We start from the raw sequence: 18,337 nt of genomic DNA, 5'->3' as shown, positions 1-18,337 counted from the left end.
TTTTTTTTTTTTTTGCAGGTGTGGATAAAAAATAGGGCTGGGGGGTATAGCTCAGAGGTAGAATGTCCTTGGGTTCCATCCCCAGTACTAACAGAAATAAATAAATAAATAAATAAATAAATAAATAAATAAATAATAGAAATAATAAAATAGAGCTGGGAGTGTACCTCAGAGGTAGAATGCCTGTGGGGTAAGTTCCAGTACCACAAAACAAACAAACAAACAAACATGGTTTCACTAATTTTCGGAGGGCCTCTGAAGGTTGCTGAGGCTGGCTGGCAGCCTGTGATCCTCCCGTCTCAGCCTCCCAAGTACTGGGATTATAGGTGTGCACCACCACACCCAGTCTGACTTTTTTTTTATTATTATTATTCAGCTGTAGCCAGGCATGGTGGCGCACGCTTATAATCCCGCGCTTGAGAGGCAGAGACAGGAGGATCGCGCGGGTTTGAAGCCAGCCGCGCGCACTGGCTTAGGAGACCCTGTTTCCAAATAAAAATGTAAAAATAGGTCTGGGAGTGTAGCCCGGAGGTAAAAGGGCTTCCAGGAACCCCAGTACCACCAAATAAATAAATAAATAAATAAATAAATAAATAAATAAATAAATAATTATTCAGCTGTTAACCAGCCTTGTTCCTCTCTCCCCATCCCCAATCCTGGGCCTTCAGTTACTTAGAAGGATGGCCTTAACCCCTCAGGCTCCGCCCCCACCTAGGCTGGCCTCTGTGCCCCTCTCCAACCCTGCTAGCTGGCACCTGGCAGCTCTACCCCTGCCCAGCCTACCTTCTGTGAGTGTCCCTCAATCTAGCATGGAGAGTCCTCCTGCTTCCCTCAGAGCCCTTGACCCCTAGGGCCTCCCTGTCCCCCACCCCTCTCTGAGAGGTGACAGCCACCCGGGTGCCCACTGAGAGCATCACTGACATGCCCCTGGGTGCCAGGGTTTCAGTTCCCAGGGCACCAGAGCCTTCTTGGGGGCAGCTGTCTGGTGAAGGCCCTTCAGCACACCAGGCCTCCTGCCCAGGAAGCCTGCCATCCATCCCCCCACACAGTGGCTCTGGGAAGAGGGGGAGGGAAAGAACAGGGGGACATGGGTGGGGGGCCAAGCCTGGGGCTGAGATCTGAGGGGACATGGGCACAGCCTGTCCCTCTGGCCCATAGCACTCAGAGGAAGCATCCAGATCCCAGGCTTTCCTGAGACACCGGGCCCCAGAGGCCAGTGGTCTGTGGCGTGGCAGAGTGAAGCTAGGGTCCACACATCCTCAGAGTCGTTCACAACCCTCTGCCAAGAGGAGGGTGGAGGGCAGCAGGCCGCCCTCTGGCCTCCACCAGCCTCCTCCCCTTGAGGCCCCCACATGCTGATGGCTCTGCCCTCCACAGAACCCCTGGCCGCCAGTGGGGTCGGGCCTCCGCAGGACCCCAGGTGGGCCTGGGCAAAGGGTGCGCCCCGGCCCGTGCCAGGCGTGTGCCTCCGGGCCGCTCTGCACCGCACAAACTTGTCTCCCGGGATTTTTCCACACGAAACACGTCTCCTAGGGAAGCAACCGGTCTGATGAGCTGGGCGTGCTGTGTTCCCACCCCGCCCTCCAGTGCCCCCACCGTGCCAGCACCAAGCAGAGGCTGCCCACAGGAACGGGGCCCGGGATGGAGCCCGGGACGCCTCGGCGGGTGGCAGCGTCCTCCACGATGAGCCCAGGGGCCGGAGGGACCCGGACCTCCTCCGGCAGGGTAGGTCGCCCACTGCTGCCCAGCAGCCCTGATCTGGGGTGCTTCGCATGCGGCCCCTCTGCTCCTTCCCGTTACCCCCAAATCCCACCCTCCCAGCCCCTCCTTCTCAGACTGAGCCCCTCTTGACTCTGATTCTCTCATCCCCAACCCCAGACACCACCCCCAGTAAGGCAGATGTCTTTAGGGGACCTGGGCTCAGGCTGAGGGCCTACCATGGGGGACAGAGTGTGGACAGAGGCCAGAGCCAGGGTCCAAGGAGAGGCAGAGGCCATTGGGACAGCAGCTGTTCAAGGGAAACCCACAGGCCCACTGCGGCCACTCAGACCAAACCCCAGGCTCCTGAACCTCCCCCTGCCGGCCCACCAAGGCCTGGGCAGGAGCACCTCCAGGCATGCCTGTGTGCTGGGGAGACCTCTAGAGATGGCTCTGCTGCCCACCTGACTCCCACCCCCTACCCTGTCCACCCAAGGCCCTGCCCCCACTCCTGGGCTATCTTGCATATCCCAGCTCCTGCGCCCCAGCCTGGCAGGCGCTGACATGAGCCCAGGCCCCTCTGAGTCACCCCCCCTGGGGCAGCCCCGCCCCGCCAGCCCTGCTGCGCCCTGACTCATTTGTTGAAAACGGGCCTCCCACCCCAGGCCTGGGGGGCAGGAGCCAGGAGAGGCGCCAGAGAGGGCCAAGCAGCCCTTCTAAGCCCTGGGGGAAAGGGAGGGACTCCAGGAGAGGGTCAGGGCCTCTGCAGGCCACCCGCAGCCCTCAACAGCCCCCCGGCCCCTGCCTGGGCCTGGTCTCTGGAGCTCCAGCGCCCCCAGATGAGGACACCACTTCCTTTTGGGCTGGGGTCTGCAGGCCAAGGCTCCGCAACACCCAGAACATGGGTACCCAAAGGGCATGGTCTGGTCTTTGCAGGCTGAGAGCAAGTAAAGCCCAAACCAGTGGCCCTGTCCTGGGATGGGAGAAAAGGAGGCAGGAGGCTGGCTGGGTCTTGAGGACACACCAGGCCTGTTCTTCCGCCCAAATTCCACCTTAAGCAGGCGCGGCCCGCCCTCCTACCTGGCCCAGGTGTCCCCGCCCCCAGCTCTGGGCTGGGCGGGCGGGCGTCTGTCTCCAGGCCGGCTCCTGGCGCGCCTGTGGGGAGGGGACTTCGGGACAAGGCCTTGAGGGACTAGACCGGGAAGAGGCCCGGGCCAGGCGGGCCAGGCACCCTGACACTATGCAGGACAGTAACTTCCTGCTGTCGGCCCTGCAGCCCGAGGCCGGTGTGTGCTCCCTGGCTCTCCCCTCGGATCTGCAGCTGGACCGCAGGGGCGCTGAGGGCCCAGAGGCCGAGCGCCTAAGGGCGGCCCGCGTCCAGGAGCAGGTCCGAGCCCGCCTGCAGCAGATGGGCCAGCAACCGAGGCACAATGGGGCGGCTGAGCCCGAGGGCGCAGCCCCGGTCAGAGGTAGGCCAGCCGGCAAGGTGGGTGAGGGGTGGTGGCGGGCACCCTGGGTACCCTGCCGGCAGAGGCAGCCTCGGCGGGTGTGGCCGTGTGAGGGTGCAAGGGGCAGAGGCCGCAATGGCTCTGGGGCTCAGGCCTTGACTCACCGAGGCCTGCTCTGAGTCACAGCCCCGCCTCAACGGGCAGGGGAGCGGCACGGGTGGGGCATTCAAGCAGGGACCCCTGGTTTTCCAGTGGTGACCCAGCCTGGCCCACCTACCCCTGGGCCTCCAGCCCTCCCTGGGGTACAACTGGGGAGTATGGGGACATGTAACGTGAGCCAGGCCCAAATGTCGGTAAACCCGGAACAGATACACACCAGTCCCTGGAACACAGAGACCAGACAGAGGACTCTGCCTCAGAGGCCAGAGTCTCTGGCGCCCCGTGGGAACGGGAAGAGCAGAAACATGGGCAGGGGGCCTGGGACACCCTGGACCAGAGCCAGGGCCTGTCTGGACGAGGGCTCCCCAAGGAATTGCAGGGGCGGGCCTGGGAGGAGTGACCCAGATACTGTCCATGAGAACCACGGCTGGCGGTGCCACCCGGGGCAGCCAGACCCACCTGGGGGGACGTGTGTGTGTGTGTGTGTGTGTGTGTGTGTGTGTGTGTGTGTGTGTGTGTGTGGTGTAAGGGTCTCATGGAGATGGCGTGTTTGTGCTAATCATTCTGGAAATGTCATTTCCTCCCTTTCTGGGTTATAGCAATGCAGCCTGAGATTAGACAGAAGATAGGCCTCTAGTCAGGGGCCCAAATCCCCGGTCACAGTGGCAGGCCACTTGGACCTGGGGGTCCCAGGACTGCTCCAGCCACTGGTGGGGGAAGAGGGTTGGCCAAAGGGGCCAGCAGGGTGCTGGCTTGCTGCCTGAGATCTCTCTGGGCCTCGGCCTTGCTGGGGCCAAGTGGGTGCCCAGGGGTCATGGGGTGGGGGTGCAGGGAGGGGTTAATTACTACCTGGCAGCCCTGCCAATTAGGGGGAGGAGGGCTGTAATTTGGGGGTGGGTGTAAGGTCCCCAGGCAGGGGGCGTGCCCCCCAGGCCAAGCTCACTGTCAAAGGGTTAATAGCCCAGAAGCCTCATTAAGCAGGGTGGGTCAGATACAGGTAGGGAGTCCCCCATACTAGCGCTCTGGGGCAGAGCAGAAGGAGCTGTTCCTCTTTCCTGTGTCCATCTGGCCTCCTTGGCTGGTCACTGCCTAGGAGCCTTTCCCACAAGCAGGGAGCCTGCTGGGGTGACCCTGGGTGCCCTGTCTATGGGGGTTATCTGCTCTCTCAGTGCCCACCCACCAGTCCACTCTGCACCTGCCATGTGCTCACCCAGGTGCCCACCAGTGCCCACCCATGACTGTACTCACTGCCCTCTCACCCACCCTCAGCCTCTACTGTCCACCCACCCACCTGTCCTGCCAAGGGCCACCAGCTTTCCCACCTCTCTGTCTACTGCCTGGGCTTCGTGTGGCTGGATGGGGTGGGCGTGGCCCCTGCCTTGGGCTCTGTGGGTGGAGAGGCCACTGCCCATCAGGGCAGACTGGTCCAGGGAGACCGTGGCCAGCACAGCCTCACTCCCCTGTGACCACAGCACAGATGGGGCCTGGACACAGGAGGAGCGCAAAGGAGGTCAGTGTAGGCCAGGGCAGGCTGGGATGGCTTCCTGAAGGAGGGGGCCAGGTGCTGTGCTGTGATGGGGATTGGAGAATGGATGGAGACCCTGGCACATCCCCCAGGCATCTGGGAGGTCAGCAGGGTGAGTGGTCTGTCCTCCTTCGAGCAGAGGAGACATGGCTGGGGTGCTATGGGAAAGGGACCACGAGAGCAGCCGCTGGAGGAGAGGGGTTAAGGCCTTGGTAGGACGGGGGGCAAGGCCAATCCCAGAGCCCACTTCTGGGGTCACAGACAGTTCTGGAGGGTAGGAAGAGAGGGGCCAGTGCTTTGCCATCTGACCAGGCCAGGCCACCACTGTTCCTGTCCACAGGCGCCTCCAGGGGCCAGTACCACACACTGCAAACTGGTTTCAGCTCCCGCTCTCAGGGCTTGAGTATGGACAAGACCTCGGTAAGCCCCCTCCCAGCAGCTGGGCAGCCCAAACTGAGCAGGGGGCTGTGTCATGGATGGAGCTCTAGGGACATAGAGGGGGTGGGCATCAATTGGCCGTGGCATCCTCTTACCACTCACTCCCACCCACAGACCCTCCGGCCCCTTGCCAAGCCAGCCTACAGCCCGGCCTCCTGGTCCTCCCGCTCCGCCGTAGACCTGAGCTGCAGTCGGAGGCTGAGCTCTGCCCACAATGGGGGCAGCGCCTTTGGGGCCATAGGGTACGGGGGTGCCCAGCCCACCCCGCCTGTCCCCACCCGGCCTGTGTCCTTTCACGAGCGGGGAGGGGTGGGCAGCCGGGCCGACTACGACACGTTATCCCTGCGCTCACTGAGGCTGGGCTCTGGGGGCCTGGATGACCGCTACAGCGTGGTGTCTGAGCAGCTGGAGCCTGCGACCACCTCAGCCTATAGGGCCTTTGCTTATGAGCGTCAGGCCAGCTCCGGCTCAAGCCGGGCAGGGGGGCTGGACTGGCCAGAAGCCGCAGAGGGGCCCCCCTGCCGGACCATCCGTGCCCCCGCCATGCGAACGCTGCAGAGATTCCAGAGTAGCCACCGAAGCCGAGGAGGCACCGGAGCAGTGCCAGGGGCTGGCCTGGAGCCCGTGGCCCGTGCCCCGTCCATGCGCAGCCTCAGCCTCAGCCTGGCGGACTCAGGCCACCTGCCTGATGTGCGTGGGCTGGACAGCTACGCCGGCCACCGCACCCTGCAAAGGCTCAGCAGTGGGTGAGCCAGCTGGGCCTGGTGCAGGGAGGGGGCTCAGCCTCACAGCCTGGCCTGAACTCAAGGTAAGGTCGGCCTGACCCTGACCCCTGGTTCTGCAGCTTTGATGACATCGACCTGCCCTCAGCAGTCAAGTACCTCATGGCCTCAGACCCCAACCTGCAGGTGCTGGGAGCAGCCTACATCCAGCACAGGTGCTACAGCGATGCAGCGGCCAAGAAGCAGGTGACCGTCCCTCTGTCCACCCTCACTGCCTCTCAGTGACTGCACAATGGCCCCACCTTCCTGAGCCCTGGTCCCTGACCACCCTCACTGACCTCTAAGCTGACTGGACAGATCCTGCCCTTTTCAGAGCCTCTTTGGCAGGCTGGGCAGAATGTACCATCTGATCTGCATGACCTGTATATAACTGCTTACACCCCACCACCTGCATTAGCTGCATGTGGCTGCATCCCCTGAACACATTGCATATACCTACATACAGCTGCATCCCCTGAACACATCTGCATATACCAACATACAGCTGCATCCCCTAAACACATCTGCATATACCGACATACAGCTGCATCCCCTGAACACATTGCATATACCTACATACAGCTGCATCCCCTGAACACATCTGCATATACCTACATACAGCTGCATCCCCTGAACACATCTGCATATACCTACATACAGCTGCATCCCCTGAACACATCTGCATATACCTACGTACAGCTGCATCCCCTGAACACATCTGCATATACCGACGTACAGCTGCATCCCCTGAACACATCTGCATATACCTACATACAGCTGCATCCCCTGAACACATTGCATATACCTACATACAGCTGCATCCCCTGAACACATCTGCATATACCTACATACAGCTGCATCCCCTGAACACATCTGCATATACCTACATACAGCTGCATCCCCTGAACACATCTGCATATACCGACATACAGCTGCATCCCCTGAACACATCTGCATATACCGACATACAGCTGCATCCCCTGAACACATTGCATATACCTAAATACAGCTGCATCCCCTGAACACAGCTACATCCCCTGAATACATTGAATATATCTGCATACAGCTGCATCCCCTGAATACATTGCATATACCTGCATATGGCTGCATCTCCTGAACATGGCTACATCCCCTGAATACATTGCATATACCTGCATATGCCTGCATCCCCTGAACACATCTGCATATACCTGGATGCCCGTCACCTGCATATATTTGCAATACTTGACTACACCTGCATACAAATACGCACACTTGCATATACCTGCACCACCTGTACACACCTACATCATTTGTACACACCTTCATCTACATGTACCTTAGTCATCTGCTTATGCCTGTGTCACCTGCATACATCTGTATATACCTGCATACGCTGGCAGCATCTGTATATACCTTCCTCATCTGCATATACCTGTGTCGTCTGCACCACCACCACCATCTATTCTCATTTCCACACATGTGGCTGTGTCTGCGTGCTTCCACAAGCCTGTATCCATGTGCCACAGGCCCGCAGCCTTCAGGCTGTGCCCAGGCTGGTGAAGCTCTTCAACCATGCCAACCAGGAAGTGCAGCGCCATGCCACTGGTGCCATGCGCAACCTCATCTATGACAATGCGGACAACAAGCTGGCCCTGGTGGAGGAGAACGGCATCTTTGAGCTGCTGCGGACACTCCGAGAACAAGACGATGAGCTACGCAAGAACGTCACAGGTCCCGGCGCCTGCCCTCCTCTGCCCCGGCCACTGCACCACCCCTGTCCTTCACCTGTCTCCACTGGCTGTGTACCTTGCCCCTCCCTGCCCTGCCTCTTTCCTTGGGTTTCATCTTTGATGTATTTTTGGTGGTGCTGGGATCCAACCCAGGGCACACACACATGGCAAGGCAGTCAGAGTGCACGTGGCCGACTCCTCCATCCCCAGGGCAATGGTCACACTGGTGACAATGGTCACACTAAGGGTCCCCTGGTAGGACTCCTGAGGAAGCAGTGGGGCCTCCACACCTCCTCAAGGGAGCCAGAAGGGGCCAGCAGGTTGACCCTGACCATGGCCTTGGCCCACCTGCCCAGGGATCCTGTGGAACCTGTCATCCAGTGACCACCTGAAGGACCGCCTGGCCCGTGACACGCTGGAGCAGCTCACAGACCTGGTGCTAAGCCCGCTGTCAGGTGCAGGAGGCCCCCCTCTCATCCAGCAAAACGCATCTGAGGCTGAGATCTTCTACAACGCCACCGGCTTCCTCAGGTCACTGGGTGGGGCGGTCGAGGGAAGCCAGGTGCACACTAGGAGGGGCTCTCTAAGAAGCAGTATTTTCATCTGGGCTTGAATGGCAAAGAGGAGCTGGCCAGGGGGCTGGGCGAAGTGGACAGCTGGGAAAGGCTTAGCACCGACAGGAGTAGGTCAGGCCAGGTGTGGTCATCAGGTGGGGGTGTCAGTAGACCCTCGAGCTGGAGGCTCAGATGTCAGTAAATCAGATCCTTTGATCTGATTTTCACCATCTTCCCAAACTTCAGGAACAGGTTTGGGGATGGGCATGCAAAGAGACAGAGCCATGGTGCCCAGTGGGGACAGGAAGAGGAGGTGCCCACAAGCTGGGCCCAGATCAGGGTGGAGGAGAGACCAGGGTCTCGGGGTCTCACCCCTAGGGGTAGCCTGGGGCTGGGTCCTGAGGGTGGCTTAGCCGGGGTCTGCAGAGGAGCTCCCCCGGGGTCCCTGGTAGGACTTTGAGTTTACTTCCATCCCCAGGAATCTCAGCTCAGCCTCCCAGGCCACTCGCCAGAAGATGCGTGAGTGCCACGGGCTAGTAGACGCTCTGGTCACCTACATCAACCATGCCCTAGACGTGGGCAAATGCGAGGACAAGGTGAGGGCCGGCTGCGGCTGCTTCCCCGGGTGGCCCAGGGGCTCGGGCCGGCTCTGACCACCCCACCCCCTGCAGAGCGTTGAGAATGCAGTATGCGTGCTGAGGAACTTGTCCTATCGCCTGTATGACGAGATGCCACCATCGGCCCTGCAGCGGCTGGAGGGCCGGGGCCGCAGGGACCTGGCGGGGGCGCCACCCGGAGAGGTGGTGGGCTGCTTCACACCGCAGAGCCGGCGGCTTCGTGAGGTGGGTGCTGGCCGGGGCAGGTGGGACAGGGAGTCCTGGCCAGCCGCCTGCCCAGCTGACCTCCCTGCCCCCACCCAGCTGCCACTCACAGCTGACGCGCTCACCTTTGCGGAGGTGTCCAAGGACCCCAAGGGCCTCGAGTGGCTGTGGAGCCCCCAAATCGTGGGCCTCTACAACCGGCTGCTGCAGCGCTGTGAGCTGAACCGGCACACGACTGAGGCAGCCGCAGGGGCACTGCAGAACATCACCGCAGGGGACCGCAGGGTGAGGGGGCCGCCGACCCAGCACTGGGTCCTGCGCCGAGCACCAGGGGCGCATGCAGGAGCCAGTTCCCCAGGCGCTCATGGTCTGTGGGGAGGGACACAGGCAGAGAGGCGGGCCCACAGCATGGGGCCCTGTGAGGGCTGAGGACCATCTAGTGGCTCCTGGCCCAGCCAAGGGCAGAGCAGGCAGAGGTCCCCTCATGGTCCTCCCCCGCCCCATGGTCCTCCCCCACAGTGGGCAGGCGTGCTGAGCCGCCTAGCCCTGGAGCAGGAGCGCATCCTGAACCCACTGCTGGACCGCGTGCGGACCGCCGACCACCACCAGCTGCGCTCGCTGACGGGCCTCATCCGGAACCTGTCTCGGAACGCCAGGAACAAGGATGAGATGTGTGAGTCAGGCTGCCACAGGCTGGGTTCTGCCCATCGGGCTGGCGGGCTTGAGGCAGGGGCGGGCCCCACGACTCTCTGGAGGGCAGGGGGCCGCAGGGGAAGCTGACTAAGCTCCTGGTTTCCACAGCCACAAAGGTGGTGAGCCACCTGATCGAGAAGCTTCCTGGCAGCGTGGGTGAGAAGTGCCCCCCTGCCGAGGTGCTGGTCAACATTATAGCCGTGCTTAACAACCTGGTGGTGGCCAGTCCCATCGCAGCCCGGGACCTGCTGTACTTCGATGGGCTCCGAAAGCTGGTCTTCATCAAGAAGAAACGAGACAGGTGAGACCACCCTGACCCTGCCGCAGCCTGGCAGCGGCGTCCAGCCACCCTGCCCCCGACCCTGACCCTCTGACTGTCCCCAGCCCTGACAGTGAGAAGTCCTCCCGGGCGGCCTCCAGCCTCTTGGCCAACCTGTGGCAGTACAGCAAGCTCCACCGTGACTTCCGGGCGGTATGTTCTGCAGCCCAGGAGGGAGCTGCCAGGGACGCCAGGGGAGGACACAGAAGCCCATGTGGGGCAGGATACCTGGGACCCAGAAAGGAGGGACCTGAGCCACACCCAGCACACTGCGGGCAAGACGGGGGTCTCAGGGACATCGGGGCCAGGCAGACCAGCAGAGGGGCATCCTGACTCCCTTTCCCTTGCAGAAGGGCTATCGAAAAGAGGACTTCCTGGGCCCATAGAAGAAGGCCCGGAGGAGACAGTGGTGTGGCCCAGCCTCCAAGGGACAGGCTCAACTCCAGCTGCTCACCAGCTGGCCTGGAGGAGGAGGCAGCTGGCCAGGAGGCCTCTCCGCAGAGCCCCATGCACACCTTCAAGGGGCCTGGGCCACCGGGAGTGGACGGGGCTTGCAGCTGGGGATTTGGCTTCTGCAGGGCAAGGGGTGGGCAGCGCGTGAGCTTGCTCTGGTGTGTGGGTGGTGACCCAGTCACGAAAGCAGAGGTAGGGCTGGCCAGGGCCCGGAAGGGCCTCGGAATAGCAACACTGGGAATAAAGGTGACCATGACTACAGCCAGGCCTGTGTGTGTCCACAGCTGGCTGCCCGCCTGGAACTGACAGTGTCCCCAAGCATGCCTACCTGCTCCGGAGGACACTCAGTCCCTAGGCTCACACACAGGCCTCCTAAGGTCAAAGGATCCAGGACAGGAAAGACGTGTCCAGCAGAGGGAGCAGAAACGAGGTAGACGGCAGAGAAGGCCTCTGCCACCTGAGTCAGGGACGCAGCAGAGCTGGAGCCTCGTGAGAAGGAGAAGGACAGAGGTGGGCTGTCCCATGGGTGACACTCATGCCGTAAACAGCTGTGCTGGACAGGGGGCTTAGCCTGCCCCCAGCCTGGAGGTGCCCTGAGGTAGGGCATCCAAGGCTTGGGGTCTAGAAGGCTTGGGGGTGCTGCCACCCATCTGTCTCAGAGCCCACTTGGCCATGAAGCTACTGTTAATTTTACAGAAAACATCTTCAAAGCTCAGAACTTGGGGTCTCTTAGGGCCTGTCTCCTCCAGGGTCTGTCTAGAAGGGAAGGCTGGGACACCACCAACCAGGCAGGGGCCACTGCAAGGGACATGCCTGAGTTGGCTTAGGGTGGCAGAGGGTGCAGAAAGCAGCTCTAAGTGGACAGCCAGACGGGGACAGAGGGCCTCAGAGAGCCTGGCTTGACGTGAGAAGAGACCATCCAGAGGAGAAGAACCAGGCCAAAGCCAAAGGGCTTTATTTTCTGTTACCCTGGGGCCATACCAGTGCTACCTGCAGGGGCTGTGGTCCCGCAGATGGAAACCTGCCTGCCTTGCCCCACCGCGGCCCCGTCAGCCTGCACTCTGGGCAAGGGCCGGGCTAGCTACACATCATCCTCAGACACCAGGCAGTAGAAGTCTGTGCGGGCACCATAGTTCCGGGAGCCAAGGTCTGACACATCCATCTCACTGCCGCGGGCCTCTCCCAGAGAGCCCCCACTTCCATGCAGAGGGGCTGCGGGCTCCCCAAAGACAGGTCCTCGTACACCTGGGGGGACCACAAGGCCTGAGGCTAGACTTACAGCAGGACCCACTGCTGGAGGTCACTCCCTGCTCACCCTCTAGTCATGGTGGCAATGAGGCCCAGGAAGTTCCCAGGGTGCTTTGTAGCCAGAGGAATTGCATCTCCACCAGGGGCCCTCTTTGAGGAAGTCCGTCACTCCTGGGTTCTTTCTAGGCCCCTGACCCTGTGCCTGCCCCCGCCCCGGCCCACGTCTCTCAGGTCAGGAGCGTGGTTGGGCACGCATACCCAGGTCTCCCTCGGGGTCGGGGTCCAGCTCGGGTTCCAGGGACCGACCCTCAGCGACACGGCCTCGCACGATCAGCATGGGATCCTTGTCATCCTGCAGCCGGGTTTGAGGGTCTCCCTCCAAGGGCCGGTAGTGCACCTTCCGCGGCAGCGCAAGCTGTAGCTCTTTCCAAAAATCGGAGGAAGGTGTCTGGGGGCCAGGTTGGGGCATCAGCGGGGACGCCTGAACGCACGCAAATCGGAAGCCCTGGCCACTCTAGTCCCCAAGAGCACTGGGGGAAGCTGACCCGAAGGCTCCCACACCCGCAGCAACATGAGGTCCCATTCCCAACCCCCACCCGGCGCTCCCGCACGTCCCGCACCACGGAGCCGGGCCTCCAGAGCAGCAGCGTCACCAGGTGGCGGTGCTGGCGCAGTAGGTGCAGCGCCGGGTGCGCGGGGTCGCGCCGCTGGCCCTCGAAGGTGATGAAGATGGGTCTTCGCGTGAGCTCCAGTAGCCGGCACAGACCCTCCCTGCGGGGGCGGGGCCGTCAGGTAGGGCCTAGCCCAGCTCCCCGCCCCAGCCCCCTGCCAGGACGCACCGGAAGCTGTGGCTGCACCAGGCCTGGCCGAGGAAGGCGTCGGAAAGCACCACGATGAGGCGCCGGCAGCGACTCAGATTCACTAGGAGGTCGGCGGAGGGCTCTGCGGACCCATCAGGGGCGAGGCGGGAGTGAGGGAGGGAAGCTGGCACTAGGGAGGGCGTGGCCAGTTGTTGGGTGGGCGCGGCCAATGACTGGGCGGGGCCAGGCGGAGTGCGGGGTGGTGCCAGCGGTGGGGCGGGGCCAGCTGCGGGGCAGGGTGCTGGGAACCTGGAAGGGGCGGGGCCGGAAGGCGGGGCGGGGCGCTGGACACTAGCTAGGGGCGAGGGCGAGGGCGGGGCTGGCTGGCCCGGGCGGCACCTGCGCGCGGCAGGAGGTCGCGGTCGTCCAGGAAGAGCTTGTAGCCCCGACGTCTCTCCAGCTGTGGCTTCAGGATGAAGTTCACGAACTTTCGGTCCTCAGGGCAGTCGCTGTAGGAGACGTAGGCGTCGTAGAGTTTCCCGTCTGTGGGTGACAGCCAGCGGCCAGTCAGCCGCAGGTCTCCCAGGGGTTCCCAGCGCCCAGCATCTCTCCTGCCTACAGGTCTGGGACACTTCTCCCTCTGTCCCCAGCCAGCCCTGTTCATGCCTCAGCCGCAAGGAGACACCCCTCCCTTCCTGGGTTGTGCACCCGGGATCCTGCAGAGTGGTAGCTATCCCCCACCCCCGCAGAGCTGCACCCGGAGGGTGGCCACTGACCCTGCTGCTGGTCCTTGGGGACCCTGCCTCAGCCCCCACGTACTTACCGTTCATCTCCACCTCTCCATACCTGTCTTGGTACCACAGCAGCGCGTTGAGGCGGCACTTAACATAGAGCAGCACTGCCAGCAGCAGAGTCAGCAGCACGAGGAGGGAGGCCAGCACTGCGGCCACGTGGCCTGCAGGGCCTGAGGACGGCATGGGCCTGAGTCACTGCCTTCAAGCCTCAAGGCCCCTAGGTACCCCGTGCTCCACCCCCATGTGACCGCCTCACCAGCTCTCCAGAGAGTGAAGGAGAAGGAGCTATTCCGGACAGAACAGGTGAAGACCCCATAGTCCTCAGCATTGGTCAAGTTGAGCCCCAGCACGCTGGACACAATCGTCTCTGAGAGGTTGGCTTTGACACTGGAAAAAACAAGCCCAACACTCACCTGGGGCAGGAAAACATCAGTGCAGGCCCCAGGCCCCTCCTGTCTGGGACTCACCCCGGGAGATTGCGGCTTTGGGCTTCCCGGGTAGTTCTTGGGCTGTAAACTAAGAGAAGTGGCCAGAACCTGAAAGGGGTGTGGTTCTGTTTTAGGACAGTCACTCTAAAATTAGGTCTCGGTCCTCGGATCCCTCTTATCTCAGGTTGGGCTAGATGGTCCTAGGACCCTGTGGCCATTCATAGCCTTGGCAGCCCACAAGGAACATGTCTACAGAAGTCACAAAGATCCTGGTATATCTCTGGCCAGTCACTGACCCTGTGTCCACAGGGCACCGCCCGGGTCAGGTCTGGGCAGTCACTACCCAGCCCACATCCAGGTGATTATAGACCAGGGTGTAGATCAGAGAGGCTGTTGACTCTGGGTATGTCTGGGTGGCCATTATGAACCTGGATATCTCAGTTTCTTACCTGAAATTCTCATGGAGGCTGTAGTGGCTTCCATTGCCCAATGGAAGGCCATCTTTCAGCCACTGGACTGAGGGCTGGGGACAGTAGGGTCCAGACACCATCCAAGCCGTGCAGTTCAGAACGACCACACTGCCCAGGGCAGACCACAGTGCCTGGTCTTCAGATGGGGAGAGGAATCTGAGGTCACAGACACCTGCAGAGAGAAGACACAGCAGGTCAGCTGTGCCCAGGCTCCCACCCCATTCACAGATGGTCTGTGGTTCAGGAAAAAGCCAGGCAGCGGACAAGCGGTGCCGCTGTTCAGTGGTCATACCATGTCCATCCAGAGACATACTCCCCTCAGAGTAGCCAGTCTTGTGTGCTGTGACTGCCCTCAGAGGGGACATCAGCAGGGAGGGCAATGGCCTCCCTGGCCCTCTGCTGGCAAAGCCCTCCTTGCTCGTCTCATGCCTGAACTTTTTTTTTGGTGGTACTGGGGGTAGAACCCAGAGGATTTTCTAACTCCAGGATATACTCCCAGACTTATTTTATACTTTATTTGGAAACAGAGTCTCACTAAGTTGCTGAGAGCCTGGCTAGGTAGCTGAGGCTGGCTTTGAACCTGTGCAATCCTCCTGTCTCAGCCTTGAAAGCACTGGTATTACAAGCGTGCACCACCACACCTGGTTTCGCCTGAATTTTCTTGTCCTTATTTTTGGTACTGGGGATTGAACTCCTCGGGGTCATTCTACCCCTGAGCTATACCCCTCACCCTGTGTGTGTGTGTGTGTGTGTGTGTGTGTGTGTGTGTGTGTGTGTGTGTTACTGGGGATGGAACCCAGGGGCATTCTGCCTCTGAGCTCTGAGCTATACCCCTCACCCTTTGTGTGTGTGTGTGTGTGTGTGTGTGTGTGTGTGTGTGTGTGTGTGTGTTACTGGGGATGGAACCCAGGGGCATTCTACCTCTGAGCTACACCTTCAGTCCTATTTTTTATTCTTTATTTTGAAATAGGGTCTCACTGAGTTGCAAAGGGCCTCACTAAGTAGCTGAGGCTGTCTGGGAACCAGGATCCTCCTATCTCAGACTCCCCAATGCTAGGATTACAAACGTGCACCACCACACCCAGCCCTTTTTAAGTTTTAATTTTGAAACAGAGTCTCACTAAGTTACTCAGGCTGGACCTGCGATCCTCCTATCTCAGCCTCCCAAATACTGGGATTACTGGCATGCACCACTGTAATCAGTTATGGTCTTTAAATCAGGACAGTGAGCCCTGACTGGAGGTCGGATGTCGAGGAGACCCCACCACCTCCGTAGTAGGAACACCAGCCAGCCTATGCGCCCACCCCACCCTGGGCATTTCTGCGCTTTACTGATCCTCACTACCTGCCCTGGGTTCAGGACCAAGAGAGGGGGAGGGGTGAGCAGAGGCCTTTGTACCCTGGTGTGCATCCAAGCAGAGCCCTGCGTTCAGCCAGCCCGAGGAGCAGAAGGTGGAGTGCGAGGTCATACTTGTCCCTCTACGACCCACATACCTGTCATGGCTCTGGTTGCGGCCTCTTTGGTGCCACCCCTGGGTCCACGGGGCTCCTTAACCCTGCAGGTTTGTCCACCGAGGGCTGGGCAGGACCCCTCTCTGTCCTTGTGGCCAGTTGGACAGGGTGTCCGGACAGGTCAGAGGCTGCCACCATCCCACAGAACAAGTTAAACAGAAGCAAGGTGAGTTAACCAGTAACTGTCAGCCGCGGCTGCCTGTGGTGCCGGGGGAGCTCCCAGACACAGCATGAAGGAACCTCAACTGCAGGGCCGCCTGCACCTGTCCTGGGACCGCCGTGATGACCCAGGAGTCTAGGGACGTGCATTAGGCAGCACCTGGCCTCACAAGGTGGCAGCTGGCCTCATCCCTGGCTGTGCCCTAGGGTAGGCTGCTACACAAAGGTGAGTGCCTGGGTGTCTGTCACATGCCAAGCCCTGAGGGCTGCGCTGTAAACCATATGCCCCTCACCACGCGGTGGGCCCCTGGCTGCCTGGCTCTTGCCCAAGCTCCTTACCAGCAGTGCGTGGGCTCAGTGCATGAAGATACTCACACATCTGTGTTTTCGTGGAGATGCATTACACCTGTGGACACCCTGAGGCTCAGCGGGGCTCAGATCATCGTGCCAAGGGGGGCAAATGGGGGCCAGGTTGGAGTGGTGGTGCCCTGAGGAGGCCCCTGCCCCGGGGCAACTCTTTTCCTATGCAGGGTCCTGAACCACTCGTGTGGGAGGGGGGGTGAGAAAGGGGCTTTACTACCTTCGGGCTATATTCCCAGACCTATTTTTTATATTTTATTTAGAAACAGGGTCTCACTAAGTCGCCGAGAGCCTCACTAAGTACTGAGGCTGGCTTCGAACCTGTGCAATCCTCCTGTCTCAGCCTCCCAAGCATGGGGATTACAAACCTGCGCCACCGCGCCCGGCTCCTGAACCATTCTTGAGCTACACACACGCCTGTAGCTCAAAAGGCCCTGTGGTGAGGTGGCCGCAGGAGGAGGAAGCCAGGACCCTCTAATCCTCACCGGGCGGAGCAGAGCCCCGGGTGCCCTCTCCCGAGTGCCCCTCCCCTCCATGCTGAGTGGACGCACGGTGGTGGGGTCATCGAGTGGAGACCCAAGGCCCTGCACCCAGGCTCCTCAGGTGTCTTCTCACCCATGGGCCCCAGAGGCTTTGGCAGCCATGAGCCTCTTAGCCCACCCTTCCCTTCTGCAGGGAGTGTCACACAGCCAAAACCTGGGAGAAGAGCCTGTCCCTGAGGAGCTAGCAAGGAGGCCCTCCCTGAAGTACTGGGGGGGGGGCAATCCTGCAAAAGCCCTGGGAGCAGCAGACCACCCACTGACGGCCTGTAGAAGCCACACCCTCTCATGCCACAGACCCCTCATGCTGTGCCAGGTAGTCCCCCAGCCCCACAAGGCCCCAGACAGCTTCTATAGCAGCCTCCACAAGCTCAGAAGACCTTGACTCCCACAAAGGCACCTCAGACCCTCCTTAAGTGAAGGCCAAAGCCCCCGGATATGACCATCGAGGTGGCAGATGCCCTCCGAGGTGGCAGATGCCCTCCGTGGCCCCTCGTCCAGCACACGCACCCTCCACACAGCAGGCCTCCCACACACATACCTCCCACTCCCCTGCTCAGGCTGCAGGAGCCTCCCAGGCACACATTGCTACACTCCCGCAGAGCCACGGCACCCGCAGCATACGCACGGCACCTCCTGCCCCTCCAGCACACACACATGTACACACACACATGTACACAGTGTGTGTTTGCACGTGCCGGAGCACTGCAGACCTCTGAGGCTCAGCCGGGCTTCATGGACAGGCCCCAGTGCACAGGCTCCCTCGGAGCGGCAGGGAGGGCACAGTCACCTGGTTCGGGCTCCTTCCTCCCAAGGGGAGTCCGTCCTGAGGTCATGGACGTGCTTTGGGAGCAAACTGTCCCCTCAGCTGGGCCCTGGAGAGCGTCCACAGTACTACAGCTGCCTGGGACGCATCACGGAGCTGGGTGAGGACTCAGCTTTTGTTGATAAATGTTTTAATCAGAACGTCCCCCGTAGTTTCCTGGTCCTGCAGTCACATCCTCTCTTAAACCTAAACCCCACCCAGACACCCACCCCTTCCCCGGGGGCGGGCACTTGGTGCTCTCGCCCCACCCGCCTGGCTCTTCCTGTAACTCTGAGTCAGGCAGCCCCTTCCTTAGGGCCCACCCCAGCCCCCAGGCACGGCGCTTTCTTCTGGTCAGTGTGTAAGTGTGTGTGGGGGTCAGAGGTGCAGGGGTTCTGGGTGATGCACTGGGTCCTGGCAAGAAGACCCCAACCAGAACCATTCTGCATGCACTTGTGTGTGCGTGCATACATATGCTCACGCAACACATGCATGCACACAGGAGGGACAGTGGGGCAGGACAGCCTGCCTCCTGGACACCCCGTGACACTGCACTCAGGAGCAGAGGAGTCCTCTCTTGCTCTCCCAAAAGTGAGCAGCCTTGGGCATCCCTGGCCTCTGACTTGCAGGGGTTAAAGGTG

The 18,337-nt window shown here is 60.9% G+C and overlaps 2 protein-coding genes across 3 annotated transcripts; one reads left to right on the top strand and one right to left on the bottom strand.

Annotated features, from left to right (window-relative positions):
• Positions 1 to 1,641: 1,641 nt before the first annotated feature.
• PKP3 (plakophilin 3) lies at positions 1,642 to 10,514 on the top strand (the record flags this gene model as incomplete). Of its 2 annotated transcripts, XM_080707547.1 has the most annotated exons (14): positions 1,642 to 1,725; positions 2,975 to 3,167; positions 5,171 to 5,250; positions 5,383 to 6,014; positions 6,113 to 6,236; positions 7,538 to 7,742; positions 8,098 to 8,272; positions 8,774 to 8,891; positions 8,967 to 9,137; positions 9,216 to 9,401; positions 9,636 to 9,789; positions 9,918 to 10,110; positions 10,194 to 10,281; positions 10,479 to 10,514. In XM_080707547.1, the coding sequence occupies 14 exons, from the start codon at positions 1,642 to 1,644 to the stop codon at positions 10,512 to 10,514; spliced, it is 2,439 nt and encodes an 812-aa protein (XP_080563673.1). The 2 variants fall into 2 exon arrangements, with proteins under 2 accessions (XP_080563673.1, XP_080563674.1); XM_080707548.1 differs by lacking the exon at positions 1,642 to 1,725 and having other exon boundaries at positions 2,939 to 3,184; positions 5,188 to 5,250.
• A 1,148-nt stretch (positions 10,515 to 11,662) lies between these two features.
• Positions 11,663 to 15,790, bottom strand: SIGIRR (single Ig and TIR domain containing; the record flags this gene model as incomplete). The annotated part of the gene is made up of 9 exons (XM_080694019.1): positions 11,663 to 11,826; positions 12,088 to 12,277; positions 12,450 to 12,600; positions 12,669 to 12,771; positions 13,029 to 13,172; positions 13,453 to 13,593; positions 13,680 to 13,810; positions 14,301 to 14,493; positions 15,721 to 15,790. The coding sequence occupies 9 exons, from the start codon at positions 15,788 to 15,790 to the stop codon at positions 11,663 to 11,665; spliced, it is 1,287 nt and encodes a 428-aa protein (XP_080550145.1).
• Positions 15,791 to 18,337: the final 2,547 nt, after the last annotated feature.

Source organism: Muscardinus avellanarius, assembly GCF_963383645.1.
Source record: "Muscardinus avellanarius genome assembly, chromosome: 1".
NCBI classification, from domain to species: domain Eukaryota; kingdom Metazoa; phylum Chordata; class Mammalia; order Rodentia; family Gliridae; genus Muscardinus; species Muscardinus avellanarius.
Note: the sequence above shows the minus strand (reverse complement) of the source record. Positions and strands in the feature narration are given on the sequence as shown.